We start from the raw sequence: 21,530 nt of genomic DNA, 5'->3' as shown, positions 1-21,530 counted from the left end.
AATACTATACTATTCCCTTGTAAGATCTCAGGTTGAATACAATTCGGTAGTTTGGTGACCCTATTACAAAAAGTACATCACTAGGATTGAGTCAGTTCAAAAAAAATTTATATCCAAATTGAGTTATGTCACTAATAATTACACTATTATAAGTTATAAAGACAAATTAAAATTACTCAATATGAAAACCTTAGAATTAAATAATCAATTAGGCTGTCCATTACTTCTATCTAAGATTGGATTATGTGTACCTTACCTTATCCTTGTCGTATTAGTACATATCTGCCAGTACATATACGATTCTTCAGAAACAATTATGGCTCAAATTCACCTATCCAACTTATCTCAAAATTATATAACAGTAAATTTCATAGTAAAAGTAGTATAGATATAAATTTTAATACATTTGGCAATTTAAAAAAATACGCTTTTGAACCCTTATAATTTGGATGTATAGAATTATAGTTTTTAGTAATAGTAAACATACATATTGTGGTAGTATTACTTAACTTTCAATAATAAATGAAGGCAACGCTGTGCATACCTATAAGTTAGATATACAAATATTAAATATAAGAAATGTTACATTATAAGTAGTCATAATATTAATTGTATGTCTAGTTGGTAAGCCTTTTCTAATAAATAAATAAATAAATATTGAACGGAAACTGTATGCGAAACGCAAACAACTTCAGTATGTAGATCTCAAAACCTATTACTGTCAGACTAAACCGTAACTACCAATGACTAGTTAGATCTACAGTGCTTGAAAACCAATGCATGCCCCTGCGTGATGAGTACATAGGTGGAATTATATACTAAGCAAACATCGTTTAGTATATATTATAATAAATTTCCACGCTTATAACCACCAGCTTAGGATCAGCAACAAAAAGCGGTTGAAGGCCACAGAAAAAATTAATGGACATATGCAACCTAAAACTTCTTGATAGTCATGTTCGACCTTTCGTTCATTAATACTGTTTGCGTATTTTATAAAATAACGTATAAAACCTATACACATTTGGTACTTTAATTCTGTGATTTGAAGATGGATTTTGTAGTGGAGACATATTATACATTATAGTGAGGAGAAATTCGGCCTCACTGTACTGTACCGTACCTTTTGTTCTCACGTCTGGATGGCTACTTCCCAGAACCAGCTTCTTCCATTAGACCACTTACAATGATTCAAATATTCGATGATCAGGTGGTCTCCGATTGATAGATGCGTTCTCTTTGCGTCATCTACATCTACAGGAGTGCTCAGTTGTTTGGGTTGATACCAGCAACTGAATTCCACCATCGGTCATCACGTCAAAATGCTGGAATTTTGCATCATGTTGTTAGCATTCTACAACCGCCAGTAATAGTGCTCTTGATAGTTACTTTTTGCTCTTAATAGTGATTTTCATTATTATAACACTAGAAATAAGGGATTGCTTGCAACTAATTCTAGTAGGCTTCATAAGATACATAATAGCTTTAAGGGTAAATGTATACACTTCTATAATAAAGTCCCAGCCACTTTTCAGGCATTATCTATAAATAAATTTAAATGTTTTATAAAAAAATGGCTCTGTCGTAAATCCTATTAATCCACTGCTGAATATCTAAATGATCGGACAGCCTGGGACTAGATTGTGATTAATTTATAGCGATAGAAATGACTGTAAAATATTGTATATTTTGATTGAAAAGAGCGCAAAAAAAGAATGCTGGGAGAGTTTCTTGCGCTACTTCTTCTCTCTCAGAGCGCCATTTGTTTCCGAAGCGGTGGTTGTATCTAGTAGTTATTAGAAATTACATCAAAAAGAATTCTAAAGGAATCAATGTTGCGAGAATAAATGCCTTTATGCCTTTATTGCATGCAAATAAATTCTTGCCTCGCACATCCCCTTCGTAGAATCGAATACCGGCTGCTGTTTTCCCAAACCGATACGACTTAGGGATCATCAAGAATAGAGCGTACTCTCCCACCTTACAGGCCGGCAACGCATCTCTTGAGCCCCTGGTGTTGCAGATGTTCCTGGGTAGCTTTTTTTTTTTTTTATGGAATAGGAGGACAAACGAGCGTACGGGTCACCTGTTGTTAAGTGATCACCGCCGCCCATACTCTCTTGCAACACCAGAGGAATCACAGGAGCGTTGCCGGCCTTTAAGGAAGGTGTACGCGCTTTTTTTGAAGGTACCCATGTCGTATCGTCCCGGAAACACCGCACAAGGAAGTTCGTTCCACAGCTTTGTAGTACGTGGAAGAAAGCTCCTTGTAAACCGCACTGTGGAGGACCGCCACACATCCAGATGGTGAGGATGATATCCTAACTTGTGGCGTGTCGTGCGAAGGTGGAATTCGGCGGCAGGAATTAGGTAAAACAGCTCTTCGGAACACTCCCCGTGATAAATGCGGTAGAAGACACACAATGAAGCGACGTCTCTACGCAACGCCAAGTGATCCAGCCGTTCACAGAGTACTGGATCCCCGACAATTCGCGCTGCTCTGCGTTGCACGCGGTCAAATGGATCGAGCTGATACTGGGGTGCGCCAGACCAGAGATGACAGCAATACTCCATGTGTGGCCGGACCTGCGCTTTGTACAGCGCTAGAATGTGGGCCGGCTTGAAGTATTGCCGTGCTCTATTAATGACGCCCAGTTTCTTTGAAGCCAATTTGGCTTTGCCCTCCAGATGGCCACGGAATTGGCAATCGCTCGAGATTTCGAGACCCAGTATTCCGATACTAGGCGAGGCTTTTAGGGAAGTGTTGTCGAAGAGCGGTGATGTAGCTTCACCACTTTCACATCAGGTAATGTCTGCCCTATCTTACATAAAAATAATTATTCATTACAAAGTATGTAAGAAAATATCAAAAAGGTGAAGTTAGTAATTGTCTGTTAACGGTGAATGAGTTCCCTTGAAGGTTAAATCAAGGCTTCATAAAATATTATGTGTGAATAATTACTACTGCTTACGGAAATAATGTCTTGTGTGAATTAAATATTTTAATTTTCTTAGCAAATTTTATGTCTTTATGCAATTTAATACATACAATCGTCGTTTCGGTCTATATTGGTGACTGTTCTTGAACGACGCCGCACCCAAATATGTCCCATAATAAAATGTAAAACGGCCTTCGCAAAACGTCAATATGATGCTCTCTCCTCTAAGCTTTACAATGAATCTTTCATGAGAAGACTTTTATCTACACACTAAGCAATTTTGAGGTAAAAAAGAAAATCACCACCTATCTTAAACAATTATCATATTTAGAAACGGAAAGTCTACTGTAACCTACTCACTAAGAATTACACACACACACACACACACATACATTCGGGGTCAGAGGTCTTTTAATATCACTGCAAAACCGTTTTTCAATGTTCAATGTATTGTTACAATTAGTAATTTAAGTTATTGCAGTGAGTGTAAAAGAAAATGAAATAAAGTATTATTATTATTATTGGTAGGTATTATTTACGCCCATTGTTAGCTACGTTGCCGCGCGATTACGAGGTGGCATTAAGTTGCATTTGCTTATTAGAGAGATTCTTCTTCTGTCTGTAATGTAACTGTGCTAACTGTTGCACTCTCCAATATTGCTGATTTGGGTAATAAACCCCTCCGATTCATATTTCGGAGTAAGCACTATGATGGCTTGTTTTCCTTTAGTATGAAGTTTCTCTCTTAATGGTCGCCATACCACCTTAGCTACCGAAGGGTCAGATCTGAGTGCCAAGTGTTTTACCTATTCGACCGCGTTGAAGTTGAGTTTTTTTTAAACACACGGCATTCGCAACGTAACAGAACGAACCATGCATTGTGTCGTCCACTGAGATAGGCACCTCGCTGTCTGTGACGATATTTGTGATTGTGGCGACGTCGAGGCAGTGTGAAATCGTTCGTAACTAAATGTATTATCTATCAGCACATTCTGATACTACTGCTGTGCTGCGGTCCGGTTGACAATAACCGGTTATAACCAGTTTCGCTGCGTACGCAACAAGCGGCTAGTGGACACTGATGCCCCGGATCATTGTAGTAGTGCAACCATTTCGCGTGGTTGTATGAAGCTTTCTCTCTGTGCCTGTTTTATTACCTCATGTGCTATCGTTTAGTTACCGTTATCGCCCAATATGAATAGACCCAATAGGTATGCTTGTCATTATTTTTTATCAAGAAGAATGATAAGCCTGTCCTTGGCTATTATGTTACCGATTTGTTTTACTTTTGTTTTTGAAGTTTTATTGTAATGTAACCACATTACAATAAAACAAACAATAATAAAGAAATCACGAAATAATTAAATTCAACTCAAATTGAGTCGTTCGATTGAGTTGGTGTGCAAGTAAAAAAAATCAATAATTAAATTTTTGGGGTATAAAAAATAGATGACGACTGATTCTCAGACCTACCAAATATGTAGTACATAAAATTTATCGTACTACAATAATCATTGTATTCGATTGCCATCTTGCAACTCTATTGCGTATCAGTGGATGCAATAAAATAATATTAAAATCGCAATACAAAATGGGTGTTGATTGTAGACGGGTGAAAATTTGAAGTTGTATGTTTATTTTAATGCATATTAAAATAAAATAAAAATATTTAAGGGTGGCTAAGTCTTTGCACAGTAATTTCACAAGCTACGGTGCCCTTCAGACCGAAACACAGTACTGCTTACACATTACTGTTTCACGGCAGAAATAGGCGCCGTTGTGTTACCCATAATCTAGCCTTATCATTTAGTGGTAAGAAAAATAGATGTTGGCCGATTCTCAGACCTACCCGATGTGCACACAAAATTTCATACAAATCGCTTCAGCCGTTCGAAGAAGTTTGGTAACAAATACCGCGACACGAAAATTTTATATATTAGATTGATAATTATCATATTCGACCTAACAAGTGAAGTCAATTAAACAAAAAATATAAGTTTATGTTTTTTGTTTACAGTAAGTCAGTCATAAGACAAGTTGAGTGTGTTTCATCGTTCAAGGCTTTCAACCATAGAGATAATTAATTATTCAGTAGGAAGTGAGGTAACTCAAGGAGAGTACAATATTCATAGCCGGGACTATTTATTTAGGTCATATAAAGCCATGTACACACCGACACCGTTCACAAATGTAATATGTATATGTGTATATATTACTGTTCTCTCTTTCTCTTTCTCCTTAATCTCTACATTTCCGACTCAGCTAAGAAAACGAAGTACATAATGAATGATGCAATGAACGAAGTAAATCTTATATCTTTAAACGAGAAATTCTTGTATATAAATAAAACCTATTTCTAATTCGGTGCTAAATTTATCCTATATGGTTTATGCCTACTTATTTTTTGAATTCCATCGTTTCTTCATTAATTTATTTCCTATTACAATTCTTCCAGCGAAGCGTGCGGGAATGGCTAGTATATATATAATCTGAATCTCGGAAACGGCTCTAACGATTTTAATGAAATTTAGTAGTTTCGGGCGAGAAATCGATCTAGGTTTCAATTTAAAAATTAATGTAGTTTTATCCGTGTTTTAATGAGAAACTGCTACAATAACATTAGAATACAAAGGTTAATTTCGCCACTATATACAAGACTATAATAGCTCAGATGGGACATTGGGTGATCCGGAAAGCAGAAGACCCCGGTTCGAATCCAGATGTCCTATTAGTTTTGTTTTTAAAAATCCGAGCATGGCTCGGTCGTCGAGGTACTTATTATAATAAATGCGTATAATATTCATTTATTTAACATAATAAAAGAGACAAAAACTCAAATAAATTATTTATAAATTACATTATTATATAAATTGCATCAAGGCCGTATGCATGTATTAAGAGATAAAATTAGCTGAAGACTCTCAGAATTAAAATTCTGAATTAATATTTTTAGATTTTTTTTTCATGTAATTTGGTATTTCCTTTTTGTTTTATATTTTATCTTTATTTATTTTATAACAATTTATTGAAATTGTGACGAATCGCGCAAGATGTTTACCTGACGGTAAGGGTTATAATTCATCGGGACACCACGGTGGCGCCACCAGTCGCCGTTACCAACAAAATGTATACAGTTCTATATAGAGTTACTCACCTGGTGTCCGTTTGGTTGCGCAACCAATTTGTCGGTGCGATCAGCTCGGACGCGTCATGACTCTGTATGGTGTCTAGTTTGGTAGCTTACAGACACCACTTTGGCGCGACTGGTGGCGACACCGTGGTGTCCCGGAACCCTAAATGTATAATGTGGTACTGTTCAGAATTCTTGGTTGAACACAAAATTTTATTCATTTTGATACATTAGATATAAATGATTTGAGTTTTCTTTAGTGTTAATGCCAAAATCTGGCACAAGACCCCACGTTTGGCGAGACATCACGAGTAGAGGCGAAACGCATGTCGAATTGTTTAAAGACAAATTGGCGGAATTCTTCTTAGTCGGACACTCTTGTCAGAGTGGTCGTGGTTGCGCTGACGAGGTACATGGTGGAGTGTTCGGTGGGTCAACATCCTTTCTGAGGGTAGATCTCCTGGCGATGTGCTTCCATTTCTGACGGTTAGAGGCGTTGCGAGTACACTGGACTATGGTGGACTCAGTAGCCTTTGTGATGGCTTCTATCCAGCGGGTTGGCGATCGACCGCGTGCTCTCTTGCCTTCCACCTGGCCCTGAACTACCAGTCTCTCCATCGAGTTCTCATTTCTAGAGACGTGACCAAAGAACTTCAGTATTCTTAGTTGCACAATTGACGATAGTTTGTCTTTAATACGAAGCTCTTTGAGGATGGATACATTGGTGCGAAATGCCGTCCACGGGATCTTTAGGAGGCGTCTCCAGGCGGAATTAACACTAAAGAAAACTCAAATCATTTATATAATTATGGATTTCCGCAAAGTAACGCCTACTTCAATAATTTTTTTTATACATTAGATGTTAAATTTCATTAACCCTTGAAAAGACAACACCAGAGGTGAAGATGCGTGGCCGGCCTTATAATGGGTGTTAATTTATATTCCCTTAATGTTAACAATACTAAACAAAGCAGCGAGTCGGAGTCGCCCATGAAGGGTTCCGTAGCAGCAAGTAACATAATATAAAATTTCTTGTAGTTCGTTGTAACTTGGATCGATGTTTTAATAATAGTATATTTTTTGTATTTGAGTTGATGGAATGAAAGGATAATTGCGGTTTACGATTTATGACGTTTAAATAAAACACTTTTAAAGGATGGATGGATGGATGTAAATACGCGTGTAATTGTAACGGTTTTACATTAATAATTTAATCCTTTAAAAGTGTTGTATTTAAATGTGTAACACTCGCGTTAATTTAAGAAAACACGATTTATGACGTATTAAAAAAACTACTTACTAGATCACGTTCAAACCAATTTTCGGTGGAAGTTTGCACGGTAATGTACATTATATATTTTTTTAGTTTTATCATTATCTTATTTTAGAAGTTACCAGGGGGGGGGGGCGACATATTACCACTTTGGAAGTGTCTCTCGCGCAAACTAATCAGTTTAGAAAGAAATGATATTAAAAATACATAAAATAAAGTAAAACCTGTTTATTTCTGAATGTTGGCCCATAAGTGTTAGTATTTCTTAGAAACTATGTTAGTATACAAATATTTCACTATTAGAAACTGCAATATCATTTTTGAAGACAATAAATTTTGAGTTTCAGTTCTAACTATGAGCTCCATTTTTTTTTCTATTTTTGCCTGAAAATCTTAATGCAGTTCACAGAATACATCTACATACCAAATTTCAACAGTATAGTTCTTATAGTTTCGGAAAAAAGTGGCTGTGATATACGGACGGCCAGACAGACGGACATGACGAATCCATAAGGCTCCGTTATTTGCCATTTGGCTACGGAACCCTAAATAGTCTTAAAGTAAAGTCTGAAGTAATTTTCCTATATTCTCTAGAGGTTTGTGACAAACTTTGCTAATGCTTTCTGTGTTTGTCCCTTATCAAATGTGTACATCTACTTGGTAAACGATCTGCGCATGCGTCATAACTCCCCCAGTGACGTCAGTTCTCACTCTACTTGCCTGTGGTTCGCTAGGGTTCATAATAACACCACCACTTTCTTTCTGAACCCACTATTTCCGTTCTGTGAATATTACGCAACTTGTGTTGTTTGCTGTGTGTGTGATTTTGTTGTGATTCACGCGAACTTTTAAATAATTTCTCTTTTCTTGTCGTCTGTGCTTCGATAGGTGTGATTTCAATTAAAATTTAGGCGATCGTGAGTTATATTTTGTGTATTATAAATATCTAGTAACTTCTACGTGGCTTACTTTCAGAATAGGTTGTTTGAGACAAAGTAAACTCTATAAGTGATTTTGAATGAAAGTATTTGAATTTGAAAATGAAAAGTTTTTGGTATCACGTATAAATACGTTTGGTGTGGTATTTTATTGATTTGTGTGTTTATTTGTCAAGTTGAGCAACGTTGTGTCGTATGACGGTTTGCGCATGTGCGTGTTTCATTCACTGCGAATTATATGTGAGTGTAGAGTCGATGCTATAGTTATAGGGCTAACGGAGTTACTATGTTGCAGCGGCTGGTTCGAAATTCGAATCTCGTCGTTTTCCGAGACATAGCAAATATATGAACCAAACTTAGATAGTTTATACGTCTAGATAGAGTCTCTTGCTGTTAGACAACCGATAAAACAGGCAAGAAATATTAGTTTAGTATGCGTCACGAGCTACGTCTTACACTCGCGATTTGTATGACACTTTGTTGTTCTAAACTCAATTTTTTTCGAAGTTTTCACAGCGGTCATAGTCTATCTAGACGCATAATAAAAAAAAAACCGAATTCAATAACTGAAAAGTATCAAATAAGTAAATATTTAATTTAATACACCTTTAATATTAATAAAATACTATTATTTGTATGTGCTACCTATTGATAGGTTTTAAGTCGGCAATCTGTCTGTAAACCCAGTAGCGCCTTGACTTCTAAGTCGTATTTTTGTATTTTTCGGCTGAATAAATTTGTTTCAAAATATTGAGTCTTCGCGCCGTGCGAATCGAGCTGACCGTGAGGGGCACCCGCGCCGTTCCACGCATTTCGACCGGGAAAAATACATTTTGAATTATAGTTTTAGTATGTTTGTAAAAACGGGACTATGTCGGCCTTGCTGGGGACACCGGGACAGATTGCTAGAAAGCGGGACTATCCCTCCCAAAGCGCGACGTATGATCTTTTATGAAAATAAGGGACGAGACGAGCAGGACGTTCAGCTGATGGTAATTGATACGCCCTGTCCATTACAATGCAGTGCCGCTCAGGATTCTTGAAAAAAACAAAAATTCTGAGCCGCACTACAACGCTCGTCACCTTGAGACGTAAGATGTTATGTCTCATTTGCCCAGTAATTTCACCAGCTACGGCGCCCTTCACACCTAACCACAATAATGCTTACACATTACTGCTTCACAGTAGAAATAGGCGCCGTTGTGGTACCCATAACCCTCCCACTGGTCAATGATATTAAAACACCTTGACCCATGCGACACTATATAAGCAAGAAAACTGTCAGGAAACGCAAAGAAAGAGCCGGGAAATATTGCATGTTTAATGTCATTTCCTATACAAAGACGTTGTTCCGTATTTAAATTGCCTCTAGTATACAACATCCTATTAATATTATAAATGTGAAAGTTTGTATGTCTGCATGTATGTTTGAACTTCTTTAACGCAAACACTACTTGCGAATGCATTTTGATGAAACTGCAATAATATAGCTTACACACGAGAATAACATATAGGCTATAATTTATAAAAATATTGTGTGAATTATTTATGCATTGAAATAAAATTGGAGTGTCTGTTTGTAATATTGAAATAACCGTTTTTTACTAAATGTATATTATGAATATACGTACCGTATATGCACTAAAATAACATTTTTTAAGATTTTTGTCTGTCTGCCTGTATGTCTGTCTGTTTGTTCCGTCTAATCCGGCGACTTTTATTGGCAGGTAGCTGATGTAATAAGGAGTAACTTAGGCTACGATTATTTTAATCCAAGAAACGGTCTAACTCTAAAAATAATTTAAATGGCAAAACAACGTTTGCCGGGTCAGCTAGTAATGTATAAAGTAGGTTCAATTCCATTCACGTTTAGTATGACCTTATGTGTATGCACTTTTACTGATATATGGATGTTCGATGTGTTTAAGTATTCATCGTTGCTTGCTAGCATCATGGATATTATCAACAGATATTATACAGGGTGTAATTTCTAAGTATTTAATAATATAAATATATCTTATATCTTTAACCGAGCAATTCTTGTATATTAAATTATTAACATCATCACTTCAAAAAATAACAAATTATTTGGATTATATCTTTTAAATAGCAGCCACAGTAGGTGGTACATTTGAAAGCATCTACATCAAGGCCCAGCAAACGCAGAACAAAGTTCGTCTCATAATATATATGCATACTAGCTGACCCGACAGACGTTGTTCTGTAGATGATAAAAAATATACTGTTTTATAGGAATTTGCCAAAAATATCAAGATTAATTTCGTAAAAAATGCTCCCTGTCGTTGAAATTGTTTCACAGTGGAACTGTCAAACCGTGCGTCACAAAATTCTGTCATAGAAAATATGTCCATACAAAACAAATGTTGAAAATAAAAATAACTATGGTCCCACATCGAAATAAAAACTATCCTATCTCTCAAGTTGGACCAAACTGCACTCCATGAAGTCATCCCCATTAAAAACAGTTCATTAGTTTAGGAGTCCATAGCGGACAAACAACGTGTCACGTAATTTATATATATTAAGATATATACATATACTTTTTTTGTCATCAGCCGTAATAAATTTATTAACTCAGTGATCGAGCACATGTGCCTAGCTGAGAACGATGCCCATTTGACTGAACACTACACACTACTCACAACACATAACACTCTCACATATTCATACACACTTTACACATATCTATTTAATAATCATGTATCACAAGCACACTTTATTCAGGACTTCTTCTTCTTTATTTTATATAATTACCATTTATTTGCCAGCGTTATTATTTCATTATAATTTAATCTGCCAAACTTTGTTAAAGGCAATAGATGTATATAGTTTATAGTATCAATCCGTAGAATAGAAATGCTGTAAAGTTTGCTTAAATGAATAAATAAATATATAGTGAAATTACTGGGCAAATGAGACGTAACATCTTGTCTCAAGGTGACGAGCGCAGTTGTAGTGCCGCTCAGAATATTTGAGGTTTCTCAAGAATCCTGAGCGGCACTGCATTGGCAGGGCGCATCAATTACCATCAGCTGAACGTCCTGCTCGTCTCGTTCCTTGTCGCGATGTCTAAAGATTGACGCTAAACAACAGAAAGACACGGATTTGTAATAGAACTTTTTTAAAACAAGTGTTCAACACATGTTTTAACATTTTTGTTATAACAATGAACATGTTTTTGATTGTCCGTTAGTATGACAATTAGTAACATTATTTTGGTATTTGTTAATTGGGCACCCTGTAGATTCTATTCGATAATGACATGTGAGTCCGCAACCAATGAAATCTTACCTCTATGAACTCCATAATTTTGATTTGATTTAATTCCTTACACAAACAATGAATTCAAACTCTAAAGGTTGATGCATCCAATATAGGATAATTTATATCATTTATACAGTAATTATTCATTATTCAAATTTATTAAATATTTGATATTTAATACGCATTTGACTTTGAACAATATTTATATATTGGATGCAGCACTTTACAAATTGATTTGTTTCGTATATTACAGTCATTCTCAAAAAAGGAGGAGGTTCTCAATTCGTCGGTATGTTTTTCTTTTAAATATGTTACCTCAAAACTTTCGACTGGCTGAACCGATTCTGATGGTTCTTTTTTTATTTGAAAGCTGGTGCTTCCCGTGTGGTCCCGTAATTTGTTCCAGATCTGACAATGGCATCCATGAGAAAACCATAAAAGTCTTAGATTTGCCAAAACCATAAAAGATTTAATTTTCGTCTGTGGATGATAAATTTACGAATAACTCAATATCGCGCCAACCGATTTCGATGATTCTTAGAATACTTCGAAGGTAGTTTTGTGGGAGTTTGGTTAAGTTCTGTTTACGGAATCCCTGAAAAAGTAACGGAACTCTTTAGGAATTCTTAGGAGCAAATTAACGATACTCGGTCGAATCTTTTTTATGCTATTAGGATATTTAAGTCATCTACCATAACATAGTTATGGTCAAGTAATTGTCTTAGTCGAAAATGTTGTTCAATGGGACTCCTAAACGACTTACAGTAAGGGTGCGATCTGTGGCAGAATTTCTAACTGTCTGCAATCAAATTGCAAAGCGCTTACGTTCATTGCTGCATTGAAAAAATTAGTATATGTACACATATTTAAACAAATTGTAAGCGTACTTCAAATTCACTAAAAATCTAAATATATTTTTTTAGATTTAGTAATTTAAAAGAAATATTTAATAGTGACGATTCAAAAGCGCTTAGTTTAAGCCTAATTGAATAAAGTTTATTTGACTTTGAATCAATTTGTTTATTTATATCCTAAGTATATATTAATACAAGTATATACTTATATGAGGCTCCGTGAAATCTTCTCGTCCAAAATACCACAGTGTCTGAAGACAAAGGTTTTCAACCAGTGTGTGTTGCCAGTGATGACTTACGGTACGCAGACGTGGTCGCTTTCAGAGTAATCACTGAAATTCAGAATTAAATCAAATCAAAATTAAAATCTACACCTACGATTGTAAGAGTTTTTTTTTGGTTACTCCGTACAATAAGCTCAATACTATATGACTGTATTTTTATACAAAATTGTTAATAGCTATATTGACGTCCCCTCACTACTAAATCGGATACATTTTAGAGTACCTCGCGGGCGTGAGCGTCGTAGTCGTATTAAAAATTTGTTTTACATACCACTTAGTAGAACACTTTATGGTGCAAATTCTTTTGTTAAGCGTGCTTGTAAACTCTTTAATGATATTTTCTTTGATAAATTGTCGACCTTAAATTTTTTTTCAAATTAACTCTTTCTTGATTTGTTAATTTAATGCTTTAATCTATTTGTATCTTTATAATAACCTCTATCTCTTTATATATAAATATATTTCATTTTTATGTCAAATATCGTATTTTGTTTAATATTACCTCTATGTAGCGCAAATCTAGTTCATTATGTTTAAAAATAAAGGAAACTATATGTATTGTTAAGTATAAATTGTTAAAAGTTTTGTAGAACCGTTTGTTTCTGAATAAAAAAATAAATAAAAATAAGTAATAAGAAGTCAGCACCGCAAGCCAAGATCAAGGTCTCCAGCAAGGCTATCAGACAGTTCGATCAATGGCGGCCTCTGTAAAGTTATTTGTTGCCCACAAGGTGCGACAGTGAAATAACAGTCACGTACTAACTATTTAAATGTTTACCTTAGCGTGAGACTACTGTTACCTCCATACTGATACACTGTAGTGCTAACCCCGACGTCGCGTGCGTAAAGCCAATTATATATGTGTGTGTCAAAATTTCATTGTGATCTATTCAGGCGTTTTGGTGTGATTGCGTAATAAATATACAAACAATCACATTAATAATACAAAGGTACTCGTTGTATCAATATTAAATACGTATTCTCGAATTATTATGCTCAAAACTCTATCAGAGTAAAATGCACTATATACTCTAAATAAGATTTATTTCATTTGTTAAAATATAAATTGAAATTAGAAGATGCGCACGCGCCTTTCATATATACGTACGCGCACACACAAAGATTCAATCTTCCATTCTAATTTGAAATTTGTAAGTACCACTTTTGCCCATATTACTATGTTTTTATATTTATTCCAATTTGTATAGTATGCGTAGATCTTCAGTAGATACGTAGGTATATAATACCTTTTTAAACTCCTCTTACACTATGATTTTGGTTAAATATTTTTTTATATTTTTCAAAGTTTTTCGATAAGATGGTTATATTAAGACGACGACCTGTATAGCCGAGTGGTTAGTGATCCTACCTACTAAGCTAGAGGTCCCGGGTTCGAATCCGGGTAGGTGCAAGCATTTATATGATGAATATGCATGTTTGTTTCCGAATCATGGATGTTTAAATGTATTTATGTATGTTTACATGAATTCATGTATGTTTAAGTAAGTATATTGTATTAAATATGTCATTGTCTTGTAACCCATAACACAGGCTATATATGCTTAACTTCGGGCAAGATAATTTGTGTAAAAAGTGTGTCAATATTATAGTATTTTAAGATTTACAAACGACTACGTTAGGTCTTCTTGAACCTGATTCAGAATTAATAAAAGGCTCCGCACCAAACACATTATCAGCTCCATTGAAGCAAACAGTCCCTTTAATTTTCACCGTGATATTCGGCTCTAAAGCAATAGTCATTTTTTTTTTAGTATTATTTTTGACGATAAAAATAAACAAATTAATTATTGACATAAATTAAATACTGAACTTGTTATAATATAATATTATCTGAATTAACCTGATTAAATGACATAGATATTCACGCACAGTTAATGCTTAATTCATTAGTATTTTTAATGTAGACCTCGACATTAAAAAAAATTACACTCATTAATAGATTCACCGCTATGTGTCTATATGTTTATTATTAACATACAGACTAATTAGGTTTGTTACGGTCCTGACTTATTTCACCCTGTTCAAATTCAAATGATTTTATTCATATTAGGAAAGTATTTAAACGTCACTTTTTGCGTGTCAAAAACTACCACTTATTCGTAAATTTATGTTTCAGACCTGATAATTACAGGCGCAAGAAACTCTACGGGCTTCTTTTTTTTTGTATAAAATTTCGTCACAATACTATTGAATAGCTAGAGGGCAGTCTCTCCATTCCGAATCTGTGGTATCATTAGGAAAGTCATTTATGGTATATAAGTTACCTTTACCACATAAACTTCTTTTAACAATTCAACATTTAGTATAAATATTAAATTATATAGATAAAGTATTCAAATCAAATCAAATCAAAATCAGTTTATTCAAGTAGGTCACGAAAATTACACTTATGAATGTCAAAAAAAAAATTTTTTTTCTTATTGAATCTACCGCTACTTCGTAAAGGGTTGAGCTAATGAGAAGAAGTAGCGAGAAACTCATTGCCACTCTTTTATATCAAGATTTACAGATCATTTCAATTACAATATAATACATATGTAAAATGTAAAATGATGCAGCAAACACACTCAAACGTCAAATAGTCAATGTCTTACACGAGTAAGTCATTAAAATAAATGTATTGTTTCCGCTATCTCTATCAACGCCAAATAAGATTCAGATGGCGAATGACAAAATTAGAAATTAAATGGTCATAAAGGTGATTTTTCTCTGTATTGTTCAATAAAAAAGCCTCATTATTAGCTGTTATGATTAAAAATATGAATTTAGGTCTAATTCCGATCTATATAACCTAGGTTTTACGTTAAAAGTAATAGTGAAACCTTTTACATTACATAGTTTATTAATTATGTCGATACCTCAGTTCAAAAGTGTAACAATTCTAAAATTCAGTAAGGTTGAGATAAGTATGAGAAGTTGTTCTGTAACACCATTACCACTGAGAAACAAGTCGATAAGTGAATCCACTTTATTTGTTACTTCCAATATTTCTTCAAAAGTCTAGAATATTTAAGCTTCATTCAGTAACAATTCGAGAGTTTTTCTCTTTTGGAACCGTTTTCTGAATTGTTACTCTTCGGAACTCAGGTATCGATGTTCAAATTCAAATATTTTTATTCAAAGTAGGATGTGACATCACTTATTGAAAGTTAAAAAAAAAACTACCAACCATTCCAAAATGAATGCCTCAGGCCTGAGAAGAATGGGCGCAACAAACTCAGCGGGGTTTTTTTTCATCAAAAAATATGTTACAAAGTAATATTGTACAATTAAATTTATTATTTAATAGCCTGAGGGCGGTCGCTCCATTCCCAATCTGTGGTATCATTAAGAAAGTCATTCAACAAACGTTTTTTAACAATTCTTTTGAATAACGTAATACTTTTGTTTTGAACATTTTCTGGGATCTTGTTGTAAAAGCCCCCCAAACCCCCACAAAAGACTTACTAACTCAAATTTATCTTAGATTTTTATCTTTGCTCTACTTTGACTCATAAATAATTGCGTCTCATATCGAAGCACAGGCGGGATATAAATAAAAACCGATACACAGAGACATTAAGCATCATTGAAAGTGAATTACTTTGTTGTCATTTTATAAATCGCCGCTGGCTCGAGCGGTCGTGTTGTTGTTGCAAACGAAGTGTCAAGTGTCAAGTTGAGACGAATGTGTAAACGCTAGTGCGCTGAAGATGGAGAGCGGAGTGCACGCGACTGTGCCGCTCCGGGTTGGGAAGAAGATGAGGAAACGGAGGGAGTTGGACGCTCTGGTGGGAGCTGGCTCGCGGGGAGGCCGGCTTTTGTCTGCGTCGAGCGACGAGGGCGAGCCCTGGGGGAGACGCTCTCGTCGGCGGAAGAGCAGGCCCTTCATCAGGATCGCGGTGGCTTTGTCCCTGTGTGTGTGCGTCGTGTCGGCCGCGACTGTCATGTGGTTGTTTGTGGACGTGAGGCGCCAGATTGTCTCGCTGCGTATCGAGATGGATCGAGGTTTGTTTGTTTTAACTGTCTCGAAGGTGGCTTCATATGAAGATACTGCGTCATTTATTTCGTTTTTTTTTTCAGAACACACAGTCATACATAAACAAACGAAGTGCGTTTTATGCACTTAAATCTTATAAACAAATACCTTTAAGTTGATGATAATTTCAATTTGTTTATTAATGAATTTTTTAAGCGCATGGATGGAAAATTATTAAATGACTATTCATGGGTATACATTAGATCACTATTGGTTATTGATAAATTTCTTGTGCCCAACTTATATTAGGTAAATTAAATAGGTAGGCATATACAAATATAAAACTGAAATGAAAAATAAACTAAGCATTATTATGACAACTAACACTTAACTAGGTTTGCTTGTTTTTTGTATCTATTATGGGTCGGAAAAGTTAATAGTTTCTTGAAAACGTTGATATGGGAAGAAATGTCGGTTTAAGGAAAAACCAACAATTCAGAAATAATCACGTGATATCACTTGTAGATAGATAAATGGACGTTAAGCTAATAAAAGTGTGTAAGAAGATGTTTAATCAGTAATAACATAGTTGATTTACTTCCGGCAGAACCTTTGTATATCCGCGACTGAGCTTCGGAATTACTGTCTTTGTTTTTTGAGAAGGCATAGGGAGACGAACAAGATATTCACTTAACGGTCATATCGCCTTGCCTATTATAATGCAGTGCCGCTCAAAATTCTTGTAAATCCCAAAATTGTGATCGGCATCGCGTATAGGGCTCGTCAATGTGAGACATAAGGTATTAAGTATCATTAGCTTAGTAATTTTACTAGCTACGGGCTACGGCGCCCTTTTCGTGACTCGTCTTACATTTCAATTTTTTTTTATGGAATAGGAGGACAAACGAGCGTACGGGTCAACTGGTGTTAAGTGATCACCGCCGCCCACACTCTCTTGCAACACCAGAGGAATCACAAGAGCATTGCCGGCCTTTAAGGATGGTGTACGCGCTTTTCTTGAAGGTACCCATGTCGTATCGTCCCGGAAACACCGCACAAGAAAGCTCATTCCACAGCTTCCTAGTACGAGGAAGAATACTCCTTGAAAACCGCACTGTGGAGGACCGCCACACATCCAGATGGTGAGGATGATATCGTAACTTGTGGCGTGTCGTGCGAAGGTGAAAGGTGAATTCAATCAGGTATAAATATTCTATATTATATGTCGAGACCAGTTAGCAATTGAACCATGCATTTTTTTAATGGAAAATTCTTCACTGCCAAGCTTAGGGATAATCTTCTCTCTAAAGCTTTGGACTAAATGACGGCCAGGTTTCCCCTCTGATGAAGGCGAAATGGAAATCGAAATAATAATAATATAATAATCATATTGTGTTGGTAGATCGGTTAGAGCGTCGGGCATTTATTGTTGATATCACCATCCCGTGTGATGATAACCTTGTGAAAGCTGAAATAGACAAATTGTGGAAGTACCTAGACTTAGCAAACGAGGTTACTGACATGTGGGATGTTGATTCAACAATAATTGTCCCAATAGTCGTTTCCGTAAACGATCTTATAGCAAAGAGCCTCGACCATCATCTCAAGAGGCTCTCATTTAATAGCTGGATAAAGGGTCAGTTACAGAAAGCAGCTGTTTTGGGAACGGCACGCATCGTGCGGAAGTTCCTCAGTCTGTCGCTCTAACCACGGGCCGGAATTGTCGTGAACCAACGCCGGCGGGACTCTATTTTTTATATTTATATTTGTAATATTGTTTTTTGTAAAAATGTTATATATATAAACGTAGAAAATAAGATGCAATTATAATAAACAGAATATAATAATCAAAAACCAAATCGCAGAACATTGATTTATCCATTCAAGCTCAATATAAAAAGAAAATACTTAATTTACACACGTGACTTAGAAACCTTATTTTCATGTTTCATTTTTATTTTTTCTGTTATGTATTACAATATTTATAGATTTTAGTTTTTAAATTGTTAAAATAACTGTCTTATAAACGTAGTAAAAATTATGAATGCTGTGGTATCTTATAAGTGAATTAACTCTTATCCATATTATTATTATATTCTAAGTTTACGCATGTAAGGAGTGTAATTTGTTAGTTGCCCAAATAAATACATATTGGTTTCCAACGACACTTGTGTGGATTGAGCTTTTTGCCCTGGTTTTGAAAGGACGATGCTTTATTAGTGGACATGATGTTGTTAAGAGGTTTAACCAACTTCTCAAGAACAGTATGTTGTTGGACGCTGCTGTTCCGACACCTTTTCACAAAAATATTGCACTCCTCGATAACACCAGACCATCACTGAAGTGGGATAATGTCCAAGTTGTACTGCCTAATTAAGAAGCTTCTATAGAGATTTTACTGTCACCTCCCTTTGCATGCGGGTTAAGAAGCTGTTTTGATTTTAACAAGCTATTCAATTTTAAATTTACGCTTGAGTATTGATCATTGTGTCTCTTAAAAGCTCCAACTTCTAAGACATCTTTCATTTTACGCTTTCGGACAGGATTTCTTGGAACTCTTTCCTTCACTGCTTTGGTTGTGTTTTTAAACATAAATAGAAAAGGTTTCGTTGTACCTATCTATAACCCGGTACACAAACATGCGTCTTATACCAAGCGGTTGAAGGCAACTCGGTTCTGTTTATCGCCACACTCCATTTCAATGTCACTAACTTGCACATTATGTAATAACAGATTGGCGCGAAAAACGCAATGAATCATATTATGAGAATGACAGGTTCTATATTCAAACGTAATATTACAAATAAATTAAAATCTTTTTATAGAAAACCGAACTAAAAAAGAAGAAATTTAAAATCAACATCAATTCCTGCCTTATTGACGCTAGATGAAAATTATACAGAATAAAAAAATCTTATTTTTCAAATTGAAAAATGGAATAATTTTATCAAATTAATCATGTCATTGGTCCTTGGTAAATTTTCGAAGTTTGAGCGAAATCTGTCTGTTTAAAATGGGCCAAAATCGCGCCCAAATGAGTCTGTTACAAACATACATACAGATGAACCTAATAAAAAGCGTGTAAAAAGTGAATTAATAATAACAACAGGAATAATACTAATAAAGCCTCTGAAAAAATTGTTTTTTCGGTTAGTAGCGCCACACAATTCTCGGATACTCCAGAAAACCAGCGCTGTTATATGTAACAGCATAATGCTGAGGAGGAACCCTTTTTCAGTTTTTGTTTTTTATTCTTCTTTAATTCGTTTAGTAGTAAAAAAACAAACTAAAAATCACGCTTTTATAGAAAACCGAACTTAAAAAATATAAATTTATTTTTTAATTTAAAATTAACATCAATTCTTACCTTGTAGGCGACTGATGAAAATTATATAAATAACAAAAATCTTACTTTGCAAATTGAAGGATTGAATAATTTTATCAAATTAATGGTTTGTCATCGGTCCTCGATAAATCTACGAAGTTTGAACGAAAACTGGCCGTTTAAAGTGGGTCTAAATCGCGCAAAAATGAGTCGGTTGCAAACAAATATACAAACATGTAAAGTTAATAAATAGTGTGTTTAAATAAAATGTTACTCTATTCTATTAATTTTTTCCCTAACTGACATTTAAAAAATATTAATTTGCAGTTAAAACTAAATTTTAATGTTAATTTATACAATAAATAAAAATTACACCTTCCATTCCACCTTCGCACGACACGCCACAAGTTAGGATATTATCCCCACCATCTGGATATGTGGCGGTCCTACACAGTGCGGTTTTCAAGGAGCTTTCTTCCACGTACTACAAAGCTGTGGAATGAGCTTCCTGTGCAGTGTTTCCGGGACGATACGACATGGTTACCGTCAAGAAAAGTATACGTTCCTTAAATGCCGGCAACGCTCCTGTGATTCCACTGGTTTATCACTTAATACCAGATGACCCGTGCGCTCGTTTGTCCTCCTTTTCCATAAAAAAAAAAAACAAAAAAAACTATTAAATAACATCATAGATAGAGATCAGTAGATGTTAATTAAAATCCACATGTTTCCGAGATACGCGTGTTAATTAACTGTTGATATGTTCTAGAAGCTTCTCACTAGTTACTACAATCGAATCGATAAAATCCTTGATCGTCGAACGCATTTTAATTATTTCCTTAATTGCATTTTCTGCCCATTTTAGTCACATCTCCTTGAAATTATCCGGTTCTGCTGTTTACTAAAACTTTCCATTTCGTATCTTAATCATAAGCTAATTTTAGACACTTAAGCTTCTTCAATATTATAAGTTTATTATTACGTCCCTGAACTTTGTAATGAGTGGTGGTTATTGGTGGTTTGGGGTTTAGGTTCGCTACGAAAACAAATTATGCACCTTTTCAAATAATGTTAAAACGGCATATTGAAGTGGAAACTTCTTGTTTTTGTTGTTTCTCTCTTTGTCATTGTCTATTATATTATTGTAAATAAGAGTTATGACTTTGCCGTTAAATTAATATATGGAATGATGGTGAAATATCAACACCTAATGAGGTGTCTCATGGAGCTAAGAGACGGTAAGAAGTAGATATTCGAAGTGAATACTTCTTTAGCGCCTATGAGCACTTCTCTTGGCATGGGAATAAAATGTTAAACTCGCGTCAGAGAGAAAGAGGCTGAGAGGCTAGAAAGGCAGACAGACGAGTAAGAGTTCCTTTTCTTCTTTAAGAGGCACGGAGTCGTACAAAATATTAACATAATATTCTTATTTTTTTTTGTTATCATCCTCACCATCTGGATGTGTGGCGGTCCTCCACAGTGCGGTATTCAAGGAGATTTCTTCCACGTACTACAAAGCTGTG

The 21,530-nt window shown here is 35.2% G+C and overlaps 1 protein-coding gene across 2 annotated transcripts in view; it reads left to right on the top strand.

Moving 5' to 3' along the window:
• Positions 1-21,530, top strand: part of LOC126972188 (uncharacterized) — a 46,870-nt gene that overhangs the window by 7,444 nt on the left and 17,896 nt on the right. Inside the window, exons 1-2 of one of the 2 annotated variants that reach the window (XM_050818817.1) lie at positions 8,057-8,259; positions 16,278-16,711. The exons of the other annotated variant lie outside the window; for it this stretch is intronic. Coding sequence (XP_050674774.1) covers positions 16,417-16,711 — 295 coding nt within the window. The 5' untranslated portion in view covers positions 8,057-8,259; positions 16,278-16,416. Of the gene's footprint in view, positions 1-8,056; positions 8,260-16,277; positions 16,712-21,530 lie in introns of those variants that run through there. 2 annotated transcript variants of the gene reach the window in all.

The sequence above is a fragment of the Leptidea sinapis genome, chromosome 25 (genome assembly GCF_905404315.1).
Source record: "Leptidea sinapis chromosome 25, ilLepSina1.1, whole genome shotgun sequence".
Classification (NCBI taxonomy): domain Eukaryota; kingdom Metazoa; phylum Arthropoda; class Insecta; order Lepidoptera; family Pieridae; genus Leptidea; species Leptidea sinapis.
This window is presented reverse-complemented; position numbering and strand designations above follow the sequence as displayed.